Source organism: Rana temporaria, chromosome 3, assembly GCF_905171775.1.
Source record: "Rana temporaria chromosome 3, aRanTem1.1, whole genome shotgun sequence".
NCBI lineage: Eukaryota > Metazoa > Chordata > Amphibia > Anura > Ranidae > Rana > Rana temporaria.
Genome location: NC_053491.1, coordinates 354,686,033 through 354,709,433, shown reverse-complemented (window position 1 = coordinate 354,709,433; position 23,401 = coordinate 354,686,033). Strand labels below are relative to the sequence as shown.

General features: G+C 43.7%; 1 protein-coding gene across 1 annotated transcript in view; it reads left to right on the top strand.

Annotated features, from left to right (window-relative positions):
- BTBD11 (BTB domain containing 11) overlaps positions 1 to 23,401 on the top strand; it is a 379,045-nt gene that overhangs the window by 347,491 nt on the left and 8,153 nt on the right. The window contains exons 11-14 of the mRNA XM_040345198.1: positions 10,693 to 10,871; positions 19,889 to 19,994; positions 21,322 to 21,424; positions 23,221 to 23,302. Of these exons, the coding sequence (XP_040201132.1) occupies positions 10,693 to 10,871; positions 19,889 to 19,994; positions 21,322 to 21,424; positions 23,221 to 23,302 (470 nt within the window). The remainder of the gene's footprint in view (positions 1 to 10,692; positions 10,872 to 19,888; positions 19,995 to 21,321; positions 21,425 to 23,220; positions 23,303 to 23,401) is intronic.

Here is a 23,401-nt window from a genome sequence, read left to right as displayed (position 1 = left end):
CCCTGTCTGCAGCAGAACAAGATCAGATCTCCTGTTCTACCACACAAGGCTGTGCTGTGTAGCAGGACAGTATAGATATCAGGACTGGACACTCAGACATACAAAGCTTTTGGCAGGTAAATCATGAAGGCTACCACAGTTGACCTGTCCTTTTGAAAATACTAGCTGTCATGTTGATCCGACATCTTCAATACTTTCTTAGGCACTGATTTGAAACAAGAATGCAGATCAGGAGCTTTAAAGGGGTTGTAAAGGTACAATTCTTTTTTCCCATATAGCTTCCTTTACCTTAGTGCATGCGTCCTCCTTCACTTACCTCATCCTTCCATTTTGCTTTTAAATGTCCTTTTTTCTTCTGTGAAATCCTCACTTCCTGTTCTTCTGTCTGTAACTACACACCGTAATGCAAGGCTTTCTCCCTGATGTGGGGTGTCGTGCTCTCCCCCTCTCTTGGACTACAGGAGAGTCAGGACACCCACTAACACACAGCTCCTTTCTCTATCTGCAACGCAGAGAGCATCCTGACTCTCCCGTAGTCCAAGGGAGGGGGGGAGCACGGCTCTCCACACCGGGGAGAAAGCCTCGCTACTGTGTGGAGTTACAGACAGAAGAACAGGAAGTGAGGGATCTTCAGAAGAAATAAGGACATTTAAAAGCAAAATCGAAGGATGAGGTGAAGGAAGACTGCACTAAAGTAAAAAAGGCTATTTAGGAAAAAAAATTGTACCTTTACAACCCCTTTAACTTCAGTGTGATTGTTCTGCGTGCTTGTCCCAGGAGCAGTACCTAGATATTGACATCAGAGACAGCCAGGGACTAGAAGGAGGTAAGCCATGTCCTGTTCTTATATATTTAGGTCTTCTGCCAACCAGGGGCAGTCATAGAACAGTGTCACTGACATTAAATTAAAGCAGGTAGAGTTTTTCCCAACCACAAATTGCCAATTTTTGAACCAGACACACCCACTTTTAAAAAACTCTACCCTTCTTGATTTACAAAATTGGGCACTGCCATGCTAAAGTCAGGACATTAGGTAGGTAAAATTCGTATGTAAAATTATGCTTAAGGAACACCCTTATAAGAATGTTTACAGTGCTTTGAAAAAGTATTCATACCCCTTGAAATTTTCCACATTTTGTCATGTTACAACTAAAAAGGTAAAAGTATTTTATTGGGATTTTATGTCATAGGCCAACACAAAGTGGCACATAATTGAAAGAATAAGGCACAACTGCAAAGCTACCAAGACATAGCCGTCCACCTAAATTGACAGGCCAGGCAAGGGGAGTATTAATCAGAGAAGCAGCTCTCAGCTAATACTGCACATCACCCTTAGTACACCATCCCCACCGTGAAACATGGTGGTGGCAGCATCATGTTGTGGGGATGCTTTTCTTCTGCAGGGAAAGGGAAGCTGGTCAGAGTTGATGGGAAGATGGATGGAGCCAAATGCAGGGCAATCTTAGAAGAAAATCTGTTAAGCCCTGTACACACGATCGGTTCGTTTGATGAAAACGGACCGATGGACTGTTTTCATCGGACGAACCGATCGTGTGTGGTCCCCATCTGTTTTGTATCCATCGGTGAAAAAAAATAGAACCTGTTTTAAATTTTTCTTATGGTTAAAAAACCAATAGAACAAACCGATCGTCTGTGGGGAAATCCATACACGCATGCTCAGAATCAAGTCTACACATGCTCGGAAGCATTAAACTTCATTTTTCTCAGCACGTCGTAGTGTTTTACGTCACAACGTTGGACACGATTGAATTTTTAACCAATGGTGTGTAGGCAAGACTGATGAAAGCCAGCTTCATCGGATATCCTATGAAAAAATCCATCGGATTAGATTCCACCAGATACCTGATCGTGTGTACAGGGCATTAGTGTTTGCAAGAGACTTGAGACTGGGATGGAGGTGCACCTTCCAGCATGACAAAGACCCTAAACAGCAAAAGCTACCATGGAATGGCTTAGATCAAAGCATATTCATGTGTTAGAATGGACCAATCAAAGTCCAGACCTAAATCCAATTGAGAATCTGTGGCAAGGCTTGCTGTTCACAGACGCTCTCAATCCAATCTGGCAAAGCTTGAGCTATTTTGCAAAGAAGAATGGGCAAAAATGTCACTCTCTAGATCTGCAAAGACATCCCCAAAAAGACTTGCAGCTGTTATTTCAGCAAAAAAGGTGGTACTACAAAGTATTGACTCAGGGGGGCTGAATACACCTGCACGTCACACTTTTCACATATTTATTTGTCTATTACATAAAATCCCATTAAAATACATTTACGTTTTTGGTTGTAACATGACAAAAAGTGGAAAATGTCAAGGTGTATGAATACTTTTTCAAGGCACTGTAGAAGTTAAAATCCTTCTTTGTTTATATAATTTTAATATAGGAGCACTTAAAATGTTTGTAACCCTAAAAAAAAAAAAGCTTCTGTTCCCTCATAGCAGGTTAAACAGCACAGTGCTTGTGCTGTCTAATCTGCCCCTCTCTAAAGCCTCGTACACACGATCAGTCCATCCGATGAGAACGGTCCTGAGGACCGTTGTCATCAGTTAACAAATTAAGCGGACTGATGGTCCGTCGTGCGTACACACCATCAGTTAAAAAAACGTTTGTGTCAGAACGCGGTGACGTAAAACACAATGATGTGCTGAAAAAAAGTTCAATGCGTCCAAGCATGCGTCGACTTGATTCTGAGCATGCGTGGGTTTTTAACCGATGCTTTTGCACTAACGATCGGTTTTGACCTATCGGTTACCAGTCCATCGGTGAAATTTTAAAGCAAGTTCTCACTTTTTTCACCAAAGGTTAAATAACCTTTGGGGCCTACACACAATTGGTTTGGACTGATGAAAACGGTCCTTCAGACCGTTGTCCTCTGGCTATCCTATCGTGTGTACGAGGCCTAAGGTGTAATAAATCTGTCTGATCCTGCCTGGTTCTGCCCTCCCCCCAGTAAACTGATCATGGTTTATCATGGCTGCTGAGCCGTGAAACAGTGGTCAGTTTTCTTGCCTTTGTCATTCGCAGCTCCCCTCTCTCCCCCTCTTCCCTCCTCCCTGCCTGTCAGTTTCTATGTCTGTGTGAGCTGTCTCCACCCCATCCTGCCGCTATTAGTACTGAAGTAAACTTTATAAGATGTCACTACCAGCCCCTCTGTTTTATCTAGCCATACCACACTGTTTACTTTTTTTTTTTAAAACAAAGCCTCTAAATACCTTTTTCAGAGATCTTCAGGCCGGTCACGTGATTCCCGGTCGCTCTCCTACTCCGATCCAGGGCTACAGCAGGAGGGGCTGAGCGGCCAGCACGGCAGTCACGTGACCTCCCGGATGACGTCAGAGGGAGATCTTGGCTCCTCCCACTGTAGCCCTGGATCGGAGTAGGAGAGCAGCCAGGAGTCACGTGACTGGCCTGAAGATCTCTGAAAAAAAGGTATTTAGAGGCTTTGTTTAAAAAAAAAAAAGTAAACAGCGTGGTATGGCTAGACAAAACAGAGGGGCTGAGAGTGAATTACATTTTTAAGGTTACAAACACTTTAATTGAACATGACCACAGAAAGGCATTTAGTGAACTGCCGCACCTACTGGGAAATTTAGAGCTTATTTCCACTTTAGTAGCCTATTGAGATAAGACCTGCTTATATTTGTTATGCATTCCCATTGCATAGCATAAGCTAAAAAATATTTTAAAATTGTTGCTTACCTTTTTACTTCCTTATAGAAGAACTCCTCCAATTTGTTGGCCCCCCTTACCTGATGGTGGTATCTGCACATTTCAGATACTCACCCATCCAGTGGATCCAGCGTTGAAGTACTGAGATCCTCTCATGCCCTGCCACAGCTCTGTTCCTCACTGCCATATTCCCTCTGATGTCATCAAGAGGCCTGCAGGCTCTTTCAGGTTCAGTGGGTGGGCCTTTTGATGATGCGCCGCTAGGCCTGCCCCCTCCACCTGTTGAATTAAAGACTATGCCTCCTGGAATATGTGACGAACCTATCAAAGTTGGCACAGGGGGCAGTGCGCGCATCATTCGCCTAAGGCGAGTGACATGCATGGGGAGGCAGGGCAGACTTTAAATCAAAATAAAAAAAACATGTAAACAAAAGAAGAAGAAAAAGCAATGCCCTAATTCTGTGGAGTCAGGGAAGAGGGGTGGAGAGGCTGGATCGTCCTTGGGAGGCTGAAGGTCTTTTACTTAGCTTTTCCCTTCTATTTAATGTTAGAAAGGGGACTGGGGAGATATGTTTACCATTAAATAACTCTATATGTACTGTGCTGGCAGATCTCACTATCAGTTCACTAGATAGAGCACACTGGGGTTGATTTACTAAAACTGGAGAGTGCAAAATCTGGTGCAGCTGTGCATGATAGCCAATCAGCTTCCAGGTTTTATTGTCAAAGCTTAATTGAACAAGCTGAAGTTAGAAGCTGATTGGCTACCATGCAAAGCTGCACCAGATTCTGATTGCACCAGTTTTAGTAAATCAACCCCAGTGGTGCTTAAGGCTTGGATGGTACATTGTATGTTAATGCACTTAAAAAAAAAACATTCTGTCCTCTAATTACAAAAATTTTTTTTAGAGAAAAGGGAGGATTGGAGTGGACTATAATGGCATCATATGTGCAACTGATAAACAGTCGATATTATAATTAAAAGGTTTTTATTACAAAAATAGAAACATTCCATAACATTTACAGTAAAATATCAGTTGTGACAACCATGAATCAACTTATTACCAACGATATATACAAAGTACCAATAATTGCGCAGTGTATGTAAACTCGAGTGTACATACACTGCACATATGATGCCATTATAGTCCACCACACGCCTCCCCTTTCTCTACAATAATTTAATGGGACGAAGGCATCACTTTATAATATTAATATACCTCAGAACTTTACTATAATTACTAGGGTTGTCCCGATACCGATACTAGTATCGGTATCGGGACCGATACTGAGCATTTGTGCGAGTACTTGTACTCGCGCAAATGCTCCCTATGCTTCGCCGGTACTTTTTTTTTTTTTCTCTGAGTGGGGGTGGAGAGCGGGCGGAGAGGAGACCGAGAGGAGACTGAGGTGGCAGAGAGCCGAGCAGTCCTCCGGTATGTATAACACATGCCACTGTAGGAGAACTGCTGCCGCTGCCGCCGTCTGGTTGTTAGGCGCTCAGGGAACATAACAGCTTTCATTTGAATAGCTATGTGTTCCCGGCCGCGCGTCGTCATAGCCCCTCCCCCTTGTCCGGGCACTTTGATAGACAGGTCCCAGGATTGGACGGGTGATCTGCCCCGACAAGGGGGAGGGGCTATGACGACGCGCAGTGGGGTCACACAGCTATTCAAATGAAAGCTGTTATGTTCCCTGAGTGCCGAAAAACTAGACGGCGGGGAGACCTACACAAAGCCGATATTGGGAGACACAACGGTGCATTTGGGGGGGAGACATGGCTGCATTTGGGGGACACAAGGGGAGACATGGCTGCGTTTTGGGGGGAGACATGGCTGCGTTTTGGGGGGAGACATGGCTGCATTTTGGGGGGAGACATGGCTGCGTTTTGGGGGGAGACATGGCTGCGTTTTAGGGGGAGTCATGGCTGCATTTGGGGGGAGACATGGCTGCATTTTAAAAAAAAGTATCGGTAATCGGTATCGCCGAGTACATGAAAAAAAGTATCGGTACTTGTACTTGGTCCTAAAAAAGTGGTATCGGGACAACCCTAGTAATTACAAAAACAGCTAGGAAGGTAAGAAATCTTTTTTTTTGTTTTTAATTAATTTCACGTATGCTGTGTGAGAGGAACACACATGTAGCAGGGGTTTTTCAAATTTGACTGCAAAAGTGGAAAAACAGTTAGGTAGTGATCTAAAGATCATTGAGATCGCCTGTTAACACTCTTGGTAACACTGTTTTGTATAATCTGGTTACAATAGGCAATTCAGACTTATTTCTTTCATGCAATTTATCAGACAGCAGTTTTCTTTCAAATCTATTCATATTTCTATCTTTCATTTCCTTCATTCTTAGAAGTATCATAAAGTTATTAAATTTCAATAACATGCTTCTGTGAGGGGCAACTGTACCCCTTCTGGCAATAAATGAGCCGTTCACTTCATTTGCTGCTGGGGGACCGTGCATACCAGTGGTGCACACAGGGAAGTATGCCAGTGGCTTTTTGGTTTGCTTCACTTTTTAGGGTCCATTTATTAAGCTTACTTTTGCGTAATTCATCACTAAGAAAAATATGTGATGATAGACAAACTCCACTTGAATAGTCTGTATTTTAACATGGAAATTGTATATTCTGAGGATGGATGCAAGAGTCGTTCAAAGGTAATTTTGGTGAATACATATTTTATCTTAAAAACACAGTTAAAGGGGTTGTAAAGGTTTGTTTTTTATCTTCTAAATAGGTTCCTTTAAGCTAGTGCATTGTTGGTTCACTTACCTTTTCCTTCGATTTCCCTTCTAAATGTTTTTTTTCTTTGTCTGAATTTCTCACTTCAGTAAGCTTGTCCTCATCATCTGAGCTGTTCTGGCTGGGGGTTAGTCAGCCAGAACAGCTTACTGAGGAGGAACAGGAAGTGAGAAATTCAGACAAAGAAAAAAAACATTGAGAAGGGAAATCATGGTGGCGGCAGCATCATGTTGTGGGGGTGCTTTTCTTCAGCAGGGACAATAAAGCTGGTCAGAGTTGATGGGAAGATGGATGGAGCCAAATACAGGGCGATCTTAGAAGAAAACCTATTAGATTCTGCAAAATGCTTGAGACTGGGGCAGAGGTTCACCTTCCAGCAGAACAACAACCCTAAACATAAAGCCAGCGCTAAAATGTAATGGTTTAGATAAAAGTATATTCATGTGTTAGAATGGCCCAGTCAATGTCGAGACCTAAATCTAATTGAGAATCAGAGGCAAGACTTTAAAAATTGCTGTTTAGACGTTCTTCATCCAATCTGACAGAGCTTGAGCTATTTTGCAAAGAAGAATGGGCAAAAATGTCACTCTCTAGAGGTGCAAAGCTGACATACCCAAAAAGATTAGCAGCTAGAATTGCAGCGAAAGGGGGTTCTACAAAGTATTGACTCAGGGGGGCTGAAAACAAATGCATGCCACATTTTTCACATAGTTATTAAAAAAAAAAAAAATTGAAAACCATTTATTATTTTCCTTCCACTTCACAATTATGTGCCACTTTGTGTTGGTCTATCACATAAACAAATCCCAATAAAATATATTACGTTTTTGATTGTAACATGACAAAATGTGGAAAATGTCAGGGGTATGAATACTTTTGCAAGGCACTGTAAAAAAGACAGGTACTCCTAAAATATTCCTTAAGACTCCCTAAAAATACATTTAAATAATTCTATAGGAAGAATGTGTCGTCCACGCCTTTGTGGTGTGTAATGAAGCGTTGCGTTATAATTTAATTCCACTAACAGAGTTACATTTATAGTTGAGATTCCCTGTGCTCCATGTAAATTGCTTTTCCGTACAATCTACAAACCCTTGTAATTGAAGACTTCAGAATTAAATTAAAAAACGGACCAGTGTCACAGGTGTTTAAATCGATTCCCTGTTGTGCTTAAATGGAACTTCCTGTGAGATGCTCTGACACTAAATTCAAATGATGAGACCTGTGGAGAGAACCGAGGAGGCGGAGGATATTAAACTCCTGCTGTGATACATATATATATACCGTATTTATCTGCGTTTAACGCGCGCCGGGGGATAACGCGCACCCCAATTTTAAGAGGGAATTTCTGGAAAAAATATTTTTTTTAGTCCAAATAGTAAATGCAGTTAAAATTAAACCAGCCTAAAAAGTGCAATAAGAAATTACGTATGACATATGCAATAATAAACTGAAATAGACCAGAGCTCGGCTTTTCAAGTGCAAAGTCAACCTTGGTAGTATTTTTGGACTGATCTTCAGTTGCTAGTTGTAAAGTACAAAGATCAACAGCAAATTGTACTTGTACACCAATTACCTCCCACACATAAGGTGAGGACCAAAAAAAAAAAAAAAACGCCTGCAAAGGGACTTTGTAACTACTTGGTAGCGGTAGCGCGTACCTATGGCATACCTCGGAGGGGAAGGAGGGGGACGAGCACCCGCCAGAAATCACCGAGCCGTCATCTCCACTCGGCGGCTGTCACGTCACACACGCACAGTCCCGCCTCCGCCATCGGCATTGGACCATCTCCTGCGACAGACAGAACACTGGTCCAATGCTGGTGGCGGAGGCGGGACTGTGCGTGTGTGACGTGACAGCCAAATAAGAGCCGAGAGGAGATGACGGCTCGGTGATTTCCCGTGATTTTCCCCCTATTTTCAGGGAAAAAAATCTGCGCGGTATACGCCGATAAATACGGTATATACAGTGTATATTTTTGAGTAAACCATTCCTAAACTGTGATTGCTGACCTTCTTCTGAAAATGATGGCTGACTGGCTGTTAAGTTGAGCACTGGCTTCAAAATTCTGAGTGCTTGATCTGGAATAAATAGGCAGATCAGGCAAGTCAGTATAAAGTCAGCAGTCTTTATTTGTCCACACATACTGTATATGTGGACACCTAACCATTTATATGGAATTGGCAACCCTTCCATTTGCAGCCTCCACTGTTTTAGGAAGGTTTCCTAAAAGATTGGCCGGCCGTCATACTGACTCGTTGGCTTCAAGCTAGAACAAGTACACCCCTACATATGTCTAAAAGCTCATGGACACCAGACTTTAACATCTACTGCATGTCCAAAAGTATGTAGACAGCCCTTGAAATGATTGAGTTGAGTAATGCCTCGTACACACGGGCAAACATGTACGATGAAAACGGTCCGCCGGACCGTTTTCAGCGGACATGCCCGCCCGGAGATTTCTGTATGATGGCTGTACACACCATCATACAGAAATGAGAGACAATCCACGTGGACAGACAGCGCGGTGACGTGTTTGCGCCGTCGCCGCGACAATGACGCGGTGACGTGCGCGACGCTGAAAGGTCAATGCTTCCACGCATGCGTCAAAGTCATTCGACGCATGCGAGGGATGGCGGCCGCTCGGACATGTACGGTAAGTCTGTACAGACGACCGAACATGTCCGACGGACAGGATTCCAGCGGGCATGTTTCTAAGCAAGTTTAGAAACATTTGTCCGCTCGAAAACGGTCTGGCGGGCAAATGTACGCTGGAATCCTGTCCGATCGGCCATACACACGACCGAACATGTCTGCTGAAACTGGTCCGCGGACCAGTTTCAGCAGACATGTTCGGTCGTGTGTACGGGGCCTTAGTATTAATGCTATAGCATAAAATACATTTTTAAACAATTGTGTGTGCCCAACCTTGTTGTAACAAGGGCTCAAAGCCAGCTCAATAAAGACACAATTTGATGAGTTTGGTGTGGGGGAACTAGCCTTAGACCCCATACACACTATACAACTTTTGTTGTCGGATTTCCTTTATGCCCTGTACACACGATCGGTTCATCCGATGAAAACGGTCTGATGGATTTTTTCATCAGATATCCGATGAAGCTGACTTTCATGAGTCTTACATACACATCATCAGTTAAAAAAACGATCGTGTCAGAACGCGGTGATGTAAAACACAACGACGTGCTGAGAAAAATGAAGTTCAACGCTTCCGAGCATGCGTCGTCTTGATTCTGAGCATGCGTTGATTTTTAACCGATGGATGTGCCCCACAGACGATCGTTTTTTTCTATCGATTTTTTAACCATCAGATAATTTTAAAACAGGTTTTACGTTTTTTTACCGATGGGGGAAAAAACGATGGGGCCCACACGCGATCGGTTCGTCTGATGAAAACGGTCCATCAGACCGTTTTTATCAGACGAACCGATCGTGTGTACACGGCATTAGATTTACCAAAACCACATACTGCAAGGGAATACCTGATTGCATACAAATTGGAACTCTTAAGGTTTGACCTCATAATATATTGTTTTGGTAAATCTGAAGGAAAAAAATCTAAAGAAAATTGTATAGTGTATATCCAGCTTAAATCTGAACCCTACTGAACACATTTGGGAAGAATTGGAAAGCCAATTGTGAGCCAGGTTTTCTGACCCTACACCAGTACCTGACCTCGCAAATGTTCTGTTGGCACCAAATGGGCACATATTCCACAGACAAACTCCAAAAAAACGTTTGTAAAGCCTTCCTAGGAGAGTGGAGGCGACACCTTATTGTTCATGATTTTGGAATTAGATGACCAACAACCTCATGTAGGTGCATAGATGAATTACCAACAAGGCAACCTAGATGGAAAAGACATGGGTTCTGCTTGTAGGAACCTAGTTGGCCTGCACAGAGCCTTGACCTCAACCCTACTGAACACCTTTGGGGTGAAGTGGAATGCAAAATGTGAGCAAGGTCTACTTCTCCAACATCAGTACCTGACCTCAGACATGTTCTTTTGGAAAATGGGCACACGTTCCCACAGACACAGACTCCAAAATCTTGTAGAAAGCCTTCTTATTGGAGTGAAGGCTAATAAAGCTGAAAGGGGTGGAGGTCATATCCATATTAATACTCATGAATCTAGAATGGGATGTCCAACAAACAGGTTTCCACAAACCTTTGGTCATACATTGATAAACAGTTTCGTAGCCAGTCATACATATATTTATTGCTTCCCTTTTAGGTGTCCCTTGGACTCTTCACACATGGCTGGAATCTCTGCGGATTTCATTCCACCAGCACAGGCGTCCATTAATCCAGTGTTTGCTTAAAGAGTTCAAGTCTATTCAGGAGGAGGAATATACAGAGGAACTGGTGACACAAGGGCTGCCACTCATGTCTGAGATATTAAAAGCTAGCAAGGTAGGTAGATTTGATGTCATTCCCCATTGTATGTCCCCCAAATGATCATTCTGCCTTTCTCTATGCTTTCCTTTCCTCATTCCCTTCTATTTCTCCCCAGCCCTATAGCTTTCCCTCATCGTAGGGTTGCAATATAATTATGTATGCTATTTTAACTGTGTGTCTATCTGTAACTGTATTAGGAGAAATATGCAAGCTGCCACTGCGGACCCTCGTTTAGTCTAGTGGAGCAGGGATAAGATGTCCTCTATCCCTCTCTTCTGCCCAGGTTATATTTGGTCCCTGGGGTTCATCACCTACAGTGCGGGGCCATTAATTCTGCTTTGTAGGTGAGAAAGAAAGCATGTGACCAAGGCCCAAAGTGCCTTAGAGAGGAAGCTTCGCAGGACCGGCACAGCACAGATGGAGGGACCCTGCTGGAGCAAAGAGTAAGGAAAGCATTACACCTTATCCCTGCACCCCAGACCAAACATTTAACCCTTGCCGTGCAGGGGGGAAACACCAGTGCAAAGGTGAAGTTTGCTTAATTCCTTTAATGCCTCTCCTTTCCAGCGGAACATACTACCTTTCCTTCCCTGGAGCTCTGTTATTGTGTCACCACCAGTATTGGTGATTGACCCAGTCAGTGCACTTTCATCAAATTAAGTGTGGGCAGAGTCCTCATCCCTTTGTAAGCTACAGCAAGAACAAGGGCATCATAGTCTGCACTGTAATGTTGTAGCCTTTTCAGCATGAATAAAGTAATGGCAGGTGTGCTCTTCAGGGCAACCAAAAGTGGCATCCAATTTGCCCATCCATGGTTGGCACAAGTTATTATTTGTGATATTAACAGTCAGATATGGATATAGGTACCAGTTTGAGCCTGTAACTGATTACCCTGCAGCTGATTAGAGGTGCAGGGATATACTAATTTACTAATATTCAAACCACCAGCATGAGGACCTTAATTAGCATGATATGCCTGTGAACCAGCAAACAACACCAGCTGTACCATTCGGCAGTAATAATAGTATTATGTAAACTACAGAGCTGCTGCAGCTTCTGATATATGTAGCGCCCACCCCCGAAGGAGCCGCTGGTTGATGTTGGGATCGGCCTTCTAAGTTACCCTGGCGGTGTCTAGGGGTGTATTTGTGAGAACAGCGGTAGTGAGCGAAGGTCCAGACAGCCAATAAAAGGTTTTCACTGCTTTATTGTCCAGGCCAAACATGGCCAACATCAACATGTATTGGGAAGGTCAAAGTTGATGAAGGAAAATGAAGAGAACATTGCGGTATCAGGCCTGGATATTAAATGGAGCAGTCAATACTGCTCTGTATAGTACCAACTTTTGTAACTCATCGCCACTCTACTTGGAGTGGGTGAAGTGCCCCCAGACAGACCCCTATAATAGGCCTGGCAGCCCGAAGCGTCACTCTGAACTAGCTGGGAGGAACAGGTCTCTCTCACAGACCCGGCTCTAGGGCCTCTGCCACAGGCCAATTTCAATAAAGGACTTAGGTGAATAAAGAGAGCGAATCCTCCCAGTTGACTTTTCCTATATAGGCCCCCGGATGACAGCAAGCATACCTGTCAGTGGTCCGGATGCCCGATCCCAAACTGGGATTCTCTCAACAGGCCATGGAACCCAGTGAAACACTGGGGTCCCTTTTCTCCTCAGGGTGAGGTTCGATGCAGCCTTCTGCTTTGGCCAGGTGGGCCACGCTGGCGGGGTCCATGGATGTGCGTACCCTGAAGGTGGATACCGCAACTGGAACGGGGACCCCGCGAAGATTTACCAACACATGATCCCTGTCACAGATATACTCTCCCCCAGCATGCCCCGCAAGGTAAAACTCCTCCAATTGGCTGCTGGGGAAAACTTACTCTGCCAGAACCCCTCTGGCGCCAACTGCCGGAAAGGGGTGGTATTGCACCCCTTGACCACAGACTGACCCAGTGGACATTTCTGGGATGACAGAAGTCCCAAATTTAGACAAATCACGGATGTGAGCAAAGTAACTCTCCCATTCTCACTAACTTTAGCGTAGTGCCCATGCTGAAAGCAAGGGGGCCCTACATATAATTTTCAGCTTCACATTGACACAAATCAGTGACCAACTTCAAGAAACTAAAAAAAAAATACAGGCATAAAGCACAGGAAAATCAAATATTGCAAATGCTTACATGCAGCGTTTCTATCCATATTTTTTTTTATTCACTTGCACTTTTCACTTGCTAGAAAACCTTGCTAGCAAAGCCCCCTCCCATCTTGCATGTCATAGCCCTCTCCTCTTCTAGGAGTGTCTGATTACTGTTGGTGCTGGTCCACCTCCTTTGCCCCTCCCTTCACCTTTCTACATAACCTTTTCCAACACTCTTCAGTGAAAAATTTCCTATCCAGCTTAGCTTACACAGGTAGTGTCTTTCAGGAAGTGTACGTACCGTATATACTTGAATATAAGCCGACCCGAATATAAGCCGAGGCACCTAATTTTACCACAAAAAACTGGGAAAACGTATTGACTCGAGTATAAGCCTAGGGTGTCCATCTGCATGCCTCACTGTGCCTCACTGTGTCCATGTGCATGCCTCAATGTGCCTCACTTTTCCCATGTGCATGCCTCACTGTGTCCATGCCTCACTGTGCCCATGCCTCACTGTGCCCATGCCTCACTGTGCCCATGCCTCACTGTGTCCACGCCTCACTGTGCCCATGCCTCACTGTGTCCATGACTAGACTTACATTTAACATGGGAGTATATAGAAGGGGTGCCCAACTTTGAAAAATCGGTGTCTCCCGGCCGTAGGTCCCCCAGACAACAAACTTTGCACACTTGTAGAGGAAGAGTGGGGTTAAAAAAAGGGGACTCGAGTATAAGCCGAGGGGGGCATTTTCAGCACCAAAAAATGTGCTGAAAAACGTGGCTTATACTCGAGTATATACGGTAAGTCAAGCTCCCATCAGGCCCTCAGCCATTGCATCTACTGAGGCCTAACATCAATAGCTCTTCTGTATTACATGCACAGGCTGAGTCCCCGTGGGGGAGACCCCAGGACAGAGAACTCTGATCACGTCCTCCCAAACATTTATTTTCTTCTCAGCCATACCTTCTGGGCCTTTCGTCCTACATTAATAACCAAGTGACTGATCCTACACTATTTCTGGAACATTCGTCTAGGGGTCGACCAATGTAATTTTTTCAGGGCCAATACTGATTTTTTCGGCCATCTTTCAGGCCGATAACAGGTGTCAGTTCTCTGTACATTTAAAGTTTTGAAAAATCAACACAATTTCTACACAAATCTGGTATAAACTGAACATGTTTATTAAAATTTTAAATAATTTTTAAGTAAACTGGGAAAAATAAAGTGCATGAAAAATATTAACTTATTAAATGGCTTCCCAAAACATAGAAAAATTGCATAAACACCTATGTACTGCACACTGACCAATATCGATAAGTTTCTGACCGATGCTTATTATTTGAAAATTTGCAAATACCGGCCCTAATAATCGTCCGCTCCGATAATCGGTCGACCCTTACATTCTTCCAGAAGGAGGTAGAAGCTATCAGCCACCAGGTTTAGGGATAAACCTGACAGTCCTAAAATATGATTTGCAGCTCAGCTTGTTACACCAAGTTATGCACTAAATTTAACTAGCCCAGGGCAGGGGCGCTACATCAGTATTATTTACATCAAAGGAAGGAAATGTAGATTTAGGGTCCATTTTATTTGTTTTATCTGTTTTTATCTGTTTTTAACATTAATACATTCTTAAAGTGATGCTCTGTCTATGTTGTTGCTCTTTATATAAATCTTTTTTTTAGAAATAAATCATAAATTAAGGGTGACTGTTGTCTAAATGTATAATAGGTTTTCTAAAGGGAGTGCACAACAGTTTATTGCTTTCAGACTATCTCTCTCTATTTGAAACTTGGTATAAAAGCGTCTAAACAGGCAGGAAGGGAAAGAAAACGAGGATGAGTCACTACAGGGAAAGACAGCCTGCATATCATATGGAATGGACGCTACAGCACCATCTGCTGGCCTGAAGTAAAAATAATACATCTACATAGGCAACATAAATATTTCTATGACTAAAGAAGGAAACATATTTTTACAAATTGTATTTTTCAGATCTGATCATTTATTAAATATGAGAAATAACAATATTTCCTTTAAAGGGGTTGTAAAGGAAATGTTTTCCCTAAATAGCTTCCTTTACCTCAGTGCAGTCCTCCTTCACTTACCTCATCCTTCGATTTTGCTTTTAAATGTCCTTATTTCTTCTGAGAAATCCTCACTTCCTGTTCTTCTGTCTGTAACTCTACACCATAATGCAAGGTTTTCTCCCTGGTGTGGAGAAAGCCTCTTGAGGGGGCGAGCTGGATAGTCAGGACACTCTCTACTTTGCAGATAGAGAAAGGAGCTGTGTGTTAGTGGGCGTCCTGACACTCCTGCTTGCCTCCTCCCCCCTCAAGAGGCTTTCTCCACACCAGGAAGAAAGCCTTGCATTACGGTGTGTAGTTACAGACAGAAGAACAGGAAGTGAGGAATTCTCAGAAGAAATAAGGACATTTAAAAGCAAAATCAAAGGATGAGGTAAGTGAAGGAGGACTGCACTAAGGTAAAGGAAGCTATTTAGGGGGAAAAAATGTTTCCTTTACAACCCCTTTAAGCAGAGCCTATTCATATATATATATATATATATATATATATATATATATATATATATATATATACACACACACACACAGTATCTCACAAAAATTAGTACACCCCTCACATTTTTGTAAATATTTTATTATACCTATACTTTGCTACAATGTAGTAGCAAAGATGAACCAAATAAGTTCATCTTGGTCTCATCAGACCACAGGACATGGTTCCAGTAATCCTTGTCCTTGGTCTGCTTGTCATTAGGCAAACTGTTTGTGGGCTTTCTTGTGCATCATCTTTAGAAGAGGCTTCCTTCTGGGACGACAACCATGCAGGCCAATTTGATTTAGTGTGTGACATATGGTCTGAGCACTGACAGGCTCCAACCATACCTTTAACCTCTGCAGCAATGCTGGCAGCACTTACCGTATTTATCGGCGTATACCGCGCACTTTTTTGCCCTGAAAATCAGGGCAAAATCGTGGGTGTGCGGTATACGCCGATACCCGCTTTCCCGCGCCGAGTTTGAATACTGCGCCGACATATACCGAGCGCAGTACACTCGTGTATTGTCGGGCAGTCTCGGCTCCTCCCGCGCTGAAGTCCTGGACGTACAGGACGTCAGCGCGAGAGTAGCCGAGCATTGCCGACAATACACGAGTGTACCTTGCTCTGTATATGTCGGCGCAGTATTCAAACTCGGCGCGGGAAACAAGCGGGGAGGACGCGAGGACGCCGCAGAAGGACGCCGGACCCGACGAAGTGGACACCCGCAGACGGACGCTGGACCCGACATGGACGCCGCGCAAGACACCAAAACTGTAAGTACAAAAAAACTTTTTTCCACAGGAATTCGGGGCAACTTTAGGGGTGCGCGCTATACGCGGGAGCGCGCTATACCCCGATAAATACGGTATACGTCTATTTCCCAAAGACAACCTCTGCTGAGCACGTACACTCAACTTCTTTGGTTGATAATGGCGAGGCCTGTTCTGAGTGGAACCTGTCCTGTTAAACCGCTGTAAGGTCTTGGCCACTGTGCTGCAGCTCAGTTTCAGGGTCTTGGCAATCTTTTTATAGCCTAGGGTATCTTTATGTAGAGAAACCATTTTTTTTTCAGATCCTCAGAGAGTTCTTTGCCATGAGGTGCCATGTTGAACTTCCAGTGACCAGTATGAGAGAGTGAGAGCAATAACACCAAATTTAACACACCTGCTCCCCATTCACACCTGAGACCTTGTAACACTAACGGATCACATGACATCGGGGAGGGAACATGGCTAATTGGGCCCAATTTGGACATTTTCACTTAGGGATGTACTCACCTTTGTTGCCAGCGGTTTAGACATTAGTGTGTTGAGTTATTTGAGGTGACAGCAAATTTACATGTTATACAAGCTATACACTCACTACTTTACATTGTAGCAAAGTGTAATTTCTTCAGTGTTGTCACATGAAAAGATATACTGGTAATAAAATATTTACAAAAATGTGAGGGGTGTACTCACTTTTGTGAGATACTATATATCTTAAACGGTATGAGGCTGTTGTTTCCATTAATTAATTAATATTCTCAGCCATGATGTTCTTGTATTGTCGGTGTCTCCTCCTTCATGCAATCATCTCATTACAGGCCTTCGGGGAAGGCACTTGCCTTTTCATTCCAGGTTTCCCAAAGTTCACATCACAGCTGTGGTTTTAAAGGCAATTTCCAACTTTATCTTTGGCAGTTATCCCAGCGTTGAGCCTGGTGGGGCTTTTTATTCTTTCCCTCATTTCATTCGGGTCTACTGAGGGAACAGAAAAGCTTAATCTGCTCAGAAGAAAACAAGTTTTCTAGTGCAGCTTCCTAGTTGCGGTCCCTTAGACTTCCAATGCCTCGCCGAGATCCAGATTGTTTTTAATTACAAGTGCTGCCACGGTAGCAGAGAGAGGTGCTCTGGAGTGAAATTTAATCAGTTTTACTACTGCTAACAATGAGAGTTACACGAGAGAGTCCTCTGCCGCTGAAAAGGAGTTTATATTTGGGCGGTTTGTGGTGCTCCAGCTATTTTTATACTTTAGCGAGTCTGAAAACATATCAAAAGTTTACTTATGTTTCAGCATCAGCTTGAGTGACTTTCACTGTTTTATAAATTCTAATTTGCAACTCTTAGCGAAAACCTATCCTGGTTTAGAATCTGATGTTGTGCATACCAGAAATTTGCTATAACAGCAAGTCAAACAGCATTTTCAGCTATTAGCACTTTCAGGAGGCCATTGGTGGAAGCCCCAATAATTCTTGTATGACAGACTTACTTTTTGGTTGTTAGTTCCAGAAGGTCGGCACAACCAATTACCATTTTAAAATCATCTTTGTTTACTTGAGCTGTAAATCCGCAGGCACAGCTTCCAGTGCTTATCTTATTCATGGTACTCATTTTCACTATTTAGTTTGTTACTGGGGCGGTTGGGAGCTTTTTACTTTCCCTCTTCAGCCATTGGAGAGTCACTGATGATATAACTTCTCGGCATGCCAAACATGAGCTGAATGTGCAAGCAGTGTACATTCTTACAGAAAAACCACTAGGCGTGTTGGGGACATTATTAGAAAATAAAATACATTGGCCCGGATTCACAAAGCACTTACGCCGACGTATCTCGAGATACGCCGCGTAAGTGTAAGGCCCCGTACACACGAGGAGACATGTCCGATGAAAACGGTCCGCTGACCGCTTTCATCGGACAAGTCTCCTGGGAGCTTTTGGTCTGATGTGTGTACACACCATCAGACCAAAATCCCCGCGGACAGAGAACGCGGTGACGTAGAAGACACAGATGTTCTCAAACACGGAAGTGCAATGCTTCCACGCATGAGTCGAATCAATTTGACGCATGTGCGGGATTTCGGGGCGCTGGTTACACGTCATAACCAGCGGACATGTCCGATTAGGTGTACTAACCATCGGACATGTCATAACATGAAACTTTTGTCCGCTGGAAACCCGTCCGCTAGGCCGTACACACTGTCGGACATGTCCGCGGAAACTGGTTCAGCGGACATGTTCGACCGTGTGTACGCGGCCTAAGTATGCGCCGTCGTATCTATGCGCCATGCCCATAAACTGAGATACGCCTGAAAATAGGCTTCATCCGACCGACGTAACTTTCCTACGCCGGCGTATCGTGGGCGCATATTTACGCTGGGCGCATTTGCCGCTCCCATTGATTTTCTATGCAAATGAGGGAGATACGCCGATTCACGAACGTACTTGCGCCCGGCGCATAATATACGCGGTTTGCGGAAGTTATACGTCCAGGGTAAAGTTATTTCCCATATAGGAGGCGCAACCCATGCAAAGGTATGGACCAGGAAACACAAGCCGTCGTATCTTTTGTCGTTTACGTTGTACGTGAATATGACTAGGCGTAGGTTACGTTCACGTCGTAGGCAGTGATCCGTCGTATCTTAGGGAGTAGTTCCGACGTGATTCTGAGCATGCGCACAGGGATGCGGCCACGGGACGGCGCATGCGCCATTCATTTTAAGTACTTCTATGGCGCTTGGCCCATCATTTGCATGGGGTCACGCCTCATTAGCATGGCTCACGCCCACTTCCACCTACGCTGGCTTACGCCGAGGAAACCCAGCGTATGTTTAAGAGCGAGTGGGAGCAAGTGCTTGGTGAATCCAGTGCTTGCCTCTGTGCGCTGCGTCGGCGTATCGTATATTGGATACACTACGCCCGTATAAATATGCGCCGATGTATGTGAAACCGGGCCATTGTGTGTCTCATTTGCAAAAAGCAGGATTTATGTTTGCATTAATAGCATATATATATATATATATATATATATATATATATATATATATATATACGTACTTCCATTCACAGCACCTGTGTTTCCTTTCAAAATGTTGACTTTTAGCTGAAATTCAGAGGTGTGATCAGCAAGCCCCCCCACCCTTCATAGGCAGTGAGGTGTGCACTTCTAATAAGGGGATGCAGGGGTATGTCAGATCTCTCAGCTTTAATTGGAAGTGAATATGTGCCCATAGTATCACCCAGGTTCACATGGGGCATCTTTGCACTACAAAACAGTTGTGTGAAGGCACCCTGAGGCATTGATAACAAAAATATAACAAATGGTATTCTATGAGAACTAGCAACAGATCTTCTTTGGACTGGTGATGCTGTCACCTGTGAAGCACAATTGCAGTATTATGTTTGCAACAGGTACTAAGTGTCCATCATCAAAAGTTTGGGTACCATCTGTTTATCACCAACTCTATAGCAGACAGCTACATGAGGGTTTCAGTAATTCTTGCCAAGACACATTAAGGTTCTTCATAGACAACAAAAAAAGGTAACCTTGATTTTTTATGATTCCAGAACGAGGTGATCAGTCAGCAGCTAGCTGTCATCTTCAGTCAGTGCTATGGACCATACCCTATCCCAAAGCTGACAGAGATAAAGCGAAAACAGACATCCAGGCTGGGTAAGTGGTTGAACATATCACAAATAAAATGACTCTGTTAAACAATAAAGTGCAGGCACTTAGAGGTGCTCATTCTTGCACCAGTTATCAATGCCTCCCCTACAGCCCACTGATGGGATACTCTGATTGGGCAAAATTCCAGCACTTCCAAAAGTGTAAGGCCTTGTACACACGGCCGGATCTGTCCGATGAAAACGGTCCGCGGACTGTTTTCATCGGACATGTCCGCTGGGATCATTTGGTCTGATGGCTGTACACACCATCAGACCAAATTTCCCGCGGACAGGATACGCGGTGACGTGGCCGCGCTGTGGCCGCGTCTGACGCGGCGACATGCGCGACCCTGGAAGGTCAATGCTTCCACGCATGCGTCGAATCACTTCGACGCATGCGAGGGCTTTCAACCGAGCGGACATGTCCGGTGAGTCATACAGACGACCGAACATGTCCGACGGACAGGCTTCCAGCGGACATGTTTCTTAGCATGCTAAGAAACATTTGTCCGCTGGAAACCTGTCCGCTCGGCCAGGAATCCGGTCCGGTCGGCCGTACAGACGACCAAACATGTCCGCCGAAACTGGTCGGCGGACCAGTTTCAGCAAACATGTTCGGTCGTGTGTACGAGGCCTCAAAGTGTTGCATATTTTGTTTGGAGTCCGAGTTGATGAAAGGGCTTCCTTTGCAACTCTGGTCCGTGCACCCTTGAATGTGGTGACAGAGGTACAGGGTTCAAAGAAGCATGAGTACCGGTAGTTTGGTAGCAGGTGACTGCAACAGTCAGAGATGTAGTGAAGGTGAGCAAGGGTCATACATAGTGAGGCAGCGTGGTTAGGAAACAGGCAAAGTACCAGGGAAGCAGGCAAAGTAAGATTCAGTGGGCCGAGTTCAGTACTAGGGAAGCAGGCAGAGAATACTCAGAGGCAAGGTCAATATCCAGAATCCACAGATCAAGGTCAGGAACAAGCCAGGTCAGCAACGGAGGATCAGTCAGCAAAGCAGGAACCTGGATCATGAGGAAGCCCAAGAACATCCAGCAATTAGTACACACTAGCATCTTTGTGCCAATATGCGCAGACGTGCACGCCGATGCGCGCTAGCACACACAAATGTGCCTGCGTATCAGTGCATGCTGGATTCTAGCCTGTCCACTCCCTCCCACCCCTATTACAATCCCATTGGCTCATAACTAGATTCATAGAGGTAGTCAAGGAATGCTTCTTATATTTCATATAAAAAAGACCCCCTAGTTTCTGTTAGAAGACCAGAAAAAGGCTTACTTATGTCTTGTCTTATAACCAACTGGACTTTTGACTTGGTATCTTTCCAGATCCTCATTTTCTCAACAACAAGGAGATGTCAGACATCACATTTATTGCTGAAGGAAGGCCTTTTTATGCACACAAAGTGTTGTTGTTTACAGCATCCCCAAGGTGAGATTATTAAAAAGGAACATTTTACATATGCAAGTAAGAAACCTAAACAGAACCAATCACAAAGGGGCATTTGTAAGAATATGGACTTCCTCATCTGGACTTTTGTAATAGTAAAGCCTTAATTCTGAATGGATTACTTTTTTTAATTATTATTATTTACTTGTAGTCTGTACCTGTCAGAGAAGTGTCAAGCTAAGTTTCAGGCTGTGAGGCCATCCTATCTCCTGTCTAAGGTCAGACAGCGGCACAGTATAAAAAAGTCAAGTAACAAAGGTGCTGCCAAAGTGATGGTTTTCGCATCCTTCACCAGTATGAACAGAATATCAGCCCTGAGCTCAGACAGTAGAAAGGTCATGCTCCATGGTGGCATTCCAGCCTGATATCTTTTCTCTGACAGCGAGGGAATATTGTGCAAATGTGAACACCAGCACACACACCCATCCCAGGTGATAGTTCTTGCACTATTACAGCGGCTTAAGAGTGGAAATTTTGATCTCCTAAGATGATGACCCCCCCCCCCCCAGGCCAGGGGTCAGCAACCTGTCATCAATTGCAGGCAAATGACAGTTTATTTGCTTCCCTTCCTTGCCAACTCCCAGAACCTGGACAGGAATGGGGGCAGCATTTACGGAACTGATCCCTTGTGTTTTCCTACTGCAGCAGCTGAATGTCTTCTCCTCTTCTCCCTCCCGCTAGCATTCAGCTGTTGCAGGAGGGAAATACAGAGGATCGGTTCCAGTAATGCTGCCCCCATTCCTGTCCACCTTTTTTTTGTTGCACAGTTTGTGATTGGTACAGATCACTCACCGTGTTCATTTATAACTGTGTTTATTATGCTTCAGTTTGTGAGTGAGTGCAGAACAATTCTTGTTCATTCAGTCTGTACAGCTGAGGCTGCAGAGATGGAGATTGAGGACTGAGACATCAGGGGTCTGTTTAAACCACTGATATTTCATCAAGACCCCACAAAAGGACAAAAATTGTAAAGAAAAAAAAAACTACTGACACTGTCCTCTGCCATATTGACACCAACCTCTGCCCTGCTAACACCATCCACTGCTCTACTGACAATGTCCACTCCCCTACTGACACCATCCTCAACTTGTCCTTTCTATTTAGTTAGGCCCCTTGCTAGTTAATTAAGTTATTTAAAAAGGATCTTTGATCTCTTTCATATTGTTCAAGTAGATTTCCACCTCTCAAAGACCTTCCCTAAGCATTAAAAACATGTGCCATCAGAAATGCTTTTCATTATGGTCAGGGGCCATTGCCGCCAGCCGTGTTCTATATCACTAGACAGAGTAAAAATGTTAAAACCATACAAGAGCTTTTCAAAACTACAGACGTGATAGAATAACTTTTAAACAGTCTTTATACATATTTTATTGTGCTCTAGTCTTTTGTTTATGCTCAATTTTCCTGCTGTTCCTCCATCTCTCGGAATTCAGAAAGAAAAACAGTACATTGAATGTTGTTGGCGCTAAGAGTACTTAGTCTGAATTTAAAGATTCTATTTAGTGCCCTAAATAATAAGTTCAATTTTAACATGTTGGTTAGAATATCCTGAATGGGTGTTGTTCCTTGAAAACTCTGCATGCACGCATTCTCACATCCTGCTCAATCCCAGATTAAGTCATCTATAGAAACTTTCAAAGATTATTTAAGGCTTTAGATTTCCTGTAAATTATGAAAAATAGAGTGCATTTACTTTGCCGATTCCTTATTCAGTCAATCTGTCAGCATTGTTTGATATTTGCCAATAAGACTTTTTTAATGGACTCTGTTTTGTTCAGGTTTAAAGCACTTCTTACAAACAAGTCTACTACAGAAAACAACTGTATTGAAATCAACTATGTAAAGTATCACATCTTTCAGGTAAGATTTTAAAGAAAAAGTTTTAATTCAGCAAAAAGGACAATATTCATTTGCATGACAAGACTGTACAAATATGCAGAAATACATTATATTGGCAAA